Source organism: Macrosteles quadrilineatus, unplaced genomic scaffold (genome assembly GCF_028750875.1).
Source record: "Macrosteles quadrilineatus isolate MER2022 unplaced genomic scaffold, UCM_ALF_1.0 Scaffold_1__1_contigs__length_201487025, whole genome shotgun sequence".
In the NCBI taxonomy this organism is placed as follows: Eukaryota; Metazoa; Arthropoda; class Insecta; order Hemiptera; family Cicadellidae; genus Macrosteles; species Macrosteles quadrilineatus.
Window position 1 is genome coordinate 68,391,301 of NW_026542594.1, and position 4,286 is coordinate 68,395,586.

General features: G+C 36.6%; 1 protein-coding gene across 1 annotated transcript; it reads left to right on the forward strand.

The window, feature by feature from the left end:
• Window positions 1-524: 524 nt before the first annotated feature.
• On the forward strand, window positions 525-2,931 carry LOC128997823 (uncharacterized). Its single transcript, XM_054423568.1, has 3 exons — window positions 525-833; window positions 1,318-1,555; window positions 2,348-2,931. Exons 1-3 carry the CDS (start codon window positions 525-527, stop codon window positions 2,929-2,931), a joined length of 1,131 nt encoding a protein of 376 aa, XP_054279543.1.
• The last annotated feature ends 1,355 nt before the right edge of the window (window positions 2,932-4,286 follow it).

Sequence of the window (4,286 nt, forward strand, 5' to 3'; positions counted from 1 at the left end):
CAGATGCTTGCTAATAATAATTAAGTTATTTAGCAAAATAATGTAAAATTAATTATTTTTGTACGTGCAAAAGCAATACTTTTTAATAATTTACTAACACTGGATATTTTACGATTTAAAATCATGTTTTAACCATACCATGATGATTGAATGTTTGTAGATCCTCTATAGTTGAGATTTTTTCTGTTTCATCTCGTAGTGAATATTGCTCGGCCGAAATATTAGCACTACTGTATATTTTTTAGTTACTGCATTAATACACAGTAGTAATGTCGCTTATACTTAAGTAGATTCCTGAAAAACCTAAAAAGTTTTCAAAAATGTCAATATTTTTCTATAACAACAATTTGTATTTCTATGAAGTAAATAAATTTAGTATATCAAAATAATTATATCCTTTCGCCAGTTTTTTTTTTCACATGACGTTTAGCGTAATAGTGATTGTTTAGAAAAGGATAGTAGGCCTAATACAACCTTCTGTTCCACCCAGATGCCCTCTGACTAACTGGGGAGCCGACTCCACGATGCTTCACTGGCTGCAAGTCCTGCTAGGAGGTCTCCTCCTGGGCGTCGTCCTGACTGCCACAGAATCTCCCCTGACCACCGCAACACCATCCACTCTCATACCCGCACACAACAACAACAACAACACTACGCCGCTGTTCACCGCCCACCTTACCGAGGAGCCGTGGTTCCCCTACAGAGAGTTGCTGCTGGAGTGTCTGGTGCAGATGTCATGGCCTTGTGCGCAGAGGAAGATGATTGTCTACCTCGACCAGCTCAACAGAGCCAGGAGTGTCAGCATTCTCGGTGAACTACTCACCCTAGTCAAGGTAAGTACCACACTTAGTACTTGATACACGTTGTAATGGGATTTGATCTTACAAATGTTAACTTTAACCAAATTAATTATCTTTGTTTAAACGTATGATGAGTTTAAAAGATCAATGGATAAAACAACTTAGTAGCAAATGTATGGTCTATTAAAAAGCCATTTCACACGGTATAATCGAAGTATTCTATACTTCCCTAATGGAACAATACTATTTTCTATACAGTATTTAAAAGGTTTTCGGTTTGACATAAAATCAGCAGAGAAAGGAAGTAATAATATTCACGGCTCATATTTCCTATTGAAATACCCATTGAAAATTTAACTAAATGTTTCACTTTATTAAAAATATTCATGTGGCATGCTTTACGAAAAGCAATTTGTGAGAGAATTCAATTGTCTGATAAAATATTATTTTTCAAAGTAGGCTAACATGGAACCGTTAGATAGTTTTCCCATTGCCAATGTACTGGTTTGCCGGACAGGTGCGTGTAGACAACATCCCACCCATCACGGAGGCACAGCTGACTGCTCGCAGGATAGACCAGGACCAGGACACGTTGTACAATCTGCTGGAACTGGCTGCTGACAGGTTCGTTGACACTCACGTACTGAGGGTGAACGTGCCCTCACTGGAGGGTGGCGTGCTGAGGGTCACTCCCCTGGACGTCAACTTCGTCACTGCCGACGGTGACACTGAGGGACGAGCTCTGCATCGCACTGGTAAGTTACATTCCTGCAATCAGATCAGTATGAATGGAATGTAGTACATTTTACCTCAAATATAGCTTAATTGAATGTTTATACAGTATCACATTTCACACTAGGTTGTGTATTTAAAGGCGAATTTAAGAGAAGGATGAATGAGACGTTGTTACTAAAGATTAGCTCTCTAGTCAGTACTATAAAACTAATCATACAAGCCCGATGATCAAGGGGAGCTGGGGTTTACGATCATTCTAAAAGCTTCTCAATTTTCTCAGGATCAAACATTCTGACTATCAGCATTAGGCAAACACCACTCACCTACAGAGATTCTACCTTAGTTTTTTATACTTTGCTGATTGAATGTGGTATAAAAGGTAAATTAGTTATCAATTAGTCATCCTATCAGTTCAGTTTGGTCAGTGATTTGGTATATTCAATTGATATAATTCCACTCATAGGTGGCTCGATTCTTTGTCCATGTTTATCTTTTTTTTTTGCTACGGCTATAAGCAGGAAAACAATGACTAAAATAATGAAGAAAAAATCCCTCACCGAAACAACTGCTTATTTAGTATTCATAGTTAGCCGTTCCATCTCTACCTCGGTCCAGAGCTAGACGATTAATTGGTTGCTCAGAAATAATTAAAATTGCTAGTTAATTTCAAATATCTAGATCCGAATAAAATTACACGTACTTTTACTGTACATTTTACATTTTTGGTATAGCCAGACTATTTTTATTTGTCAAACCTTGATTTAAGATAGCATGGTGTAAAAAAATTTGAAGCTAAATAATCTTTGTTACAGGTAGGGGAAAGAAAGGTGGAGGTATGATGGACAAAGGAATGATGATGGACAAGGGAGGTGGCAAGATGAAAATGAAGGGAGGAAAAATGATGATGAAAATGATGATGATGGCAGGAAAGAAAATGATGATGATGATGGGGAAGATGGTGATGGTTAAGATGATGATGATGGTGCCCATTGCAATGAAAAAAGGGATGATTGGAGGAATGGCGGGCCTCATGTCCATGGGTATGATGAAGATGATGCTGATACAGAAGGTCATATCTTTGATCAAACAGAAGTTAGCGAGCTGCGGAGGCGGGTTAGGTGGAGGAGGAGGTGGTGGTGGCGGCGGAGACTGCGGTGGTGGCGGCGGAGGCGGATACGGCGGTGGCGGCGGAGGCGGATACGGTGGTGGCGGCGGAGGCGGATATGGCGGTGGCGGCGGAGGTGGTGGTTGGGATCGTACCTACAATACCAACGGCCCCCAATACTCACAGTTTTCACAAGGATACTCACAAAACTCCAACCTGCCATACGTTTATTATTACCAGGCACCACAAGAAGAAAACAACGATGGGTGGAGTTTATGGAAACGAAGGTAGTAGTTCGAACTTCAGTTGAAACCTTCCTGTTTGGGTCGAAATGGAAGCCATTTAAAAGGACGTTTTATCAGTGCCACGAACAGTTTCAATGCGACGCAATCGATTCCTATAGTTATGCACTTTGTTGTATAAAATCCTATATAATAGATGCATTCATCTATTGTTAATGTATGCAACTGTCGTTGATATATTGTATAAATCCCTTTGATAAAATATAAGTATGATTATGTATGTATGTATTTATTATGTAGTAGTAATTTAAACAGTTTTTATATTATTTATTTCCATTTAATAAACATATATTTAAAATTTCTGTGTATTTTATTTCAGTGAACAAAATATATTTTTGGTTGTCTCTTAACTCTTTAAACCTTGACTGTAATTTATAAATCTAGTACAGTTTAGGATAAAAGGCCAAGGATGGCCAGGTTTTGGGGTTTTACCAATTGTAAAACTGTGTAAACTTCAAGTCGAAAAAACTTGTATTACGAATGATGATACGATAAAAATTCGAAGAATTTCAAAGCAAATTTGAATTACTACTATAGAAATTATCTCTCATTTACTTGGTTGAACTAATATCAACCATTCGAAAATTAAGAAATTACACAACACCATATTCTAAGATCATTACAATATTTTATATGGAGTGTATGTGTATATTCAATAGATATTACAATATTGTTTTTATTGGAAAATACGGCTATTTAAACACAGTTCATGTGTATTATTCCAATTTTTAGCGAATTTCACATATAGGGAATAAGCTATTACCGTAGTACTCATGGTAAAACCTGGACCAGGGACCAATTTACTTTTTCGTATTGAGGTCTTTAAAGGCCAAAAACACCATCCGTTCAAATTCATACGTATATGTATATTCATATATTTAAATATATATATATATGTGTGTGTGTGTGTCCCTTAGCACGATAATTTGAGCAAAAATGATCCGATTTTGATGAAATTTGTTACAAACGTGTAAACCTACATGTATTCGAACGAGTTCGCGAATCAGCATGATTGGACTATGGGAACAGGGGTTTATGGGGTAAAAATAGGGTTTTCCCATTTTTGACTCTAAAAACACAAAATTTCACAACTTCTTTCCAAACCATTTTGTAGAGCTTAAAAAAACAAATGATTTAGTATATTGAAGCGTTATTATGCACCTAATGGTTGTGGAGAAAATTCCAAAAAATTTTAAATTTAAAATTTCCATGTTATTCTTATGGAGAATAAATCAACTGTTGTGGTTTGCTTATTTATGAACAAATTTTGTTCGAATTTGGAAAATACATTCATTTCTTACTAAACTATTAAGATTTTAACAATAATCACTTTTTTACCCCCCT

Excerpts from the sequence above, each read along its gene's own strand:
- LOC128997823 (XM_054423568.1), top strand. The coding sequence starts at position 525 with ATGCTTCACTGGCTGCAAGTCCTGCTAGGAGGTCTCCTCCTGGGCGTC. Across the intron at positions 834-1,317 it reads AACTACTCACCCTAGTCAAG|GTGCGTGTAGACAACATCCC; the intron begins GTAAGTACCACA and ends TTTGCCGGACAG. Across the intron at positions 1,556-2,347 it reads ACGAGCTCTGCATCGCACTG|GTAGGGGAAAGAAAGGTGGA; the intron begins GTAAGTTACATT and ends TCTTTGTTACAG.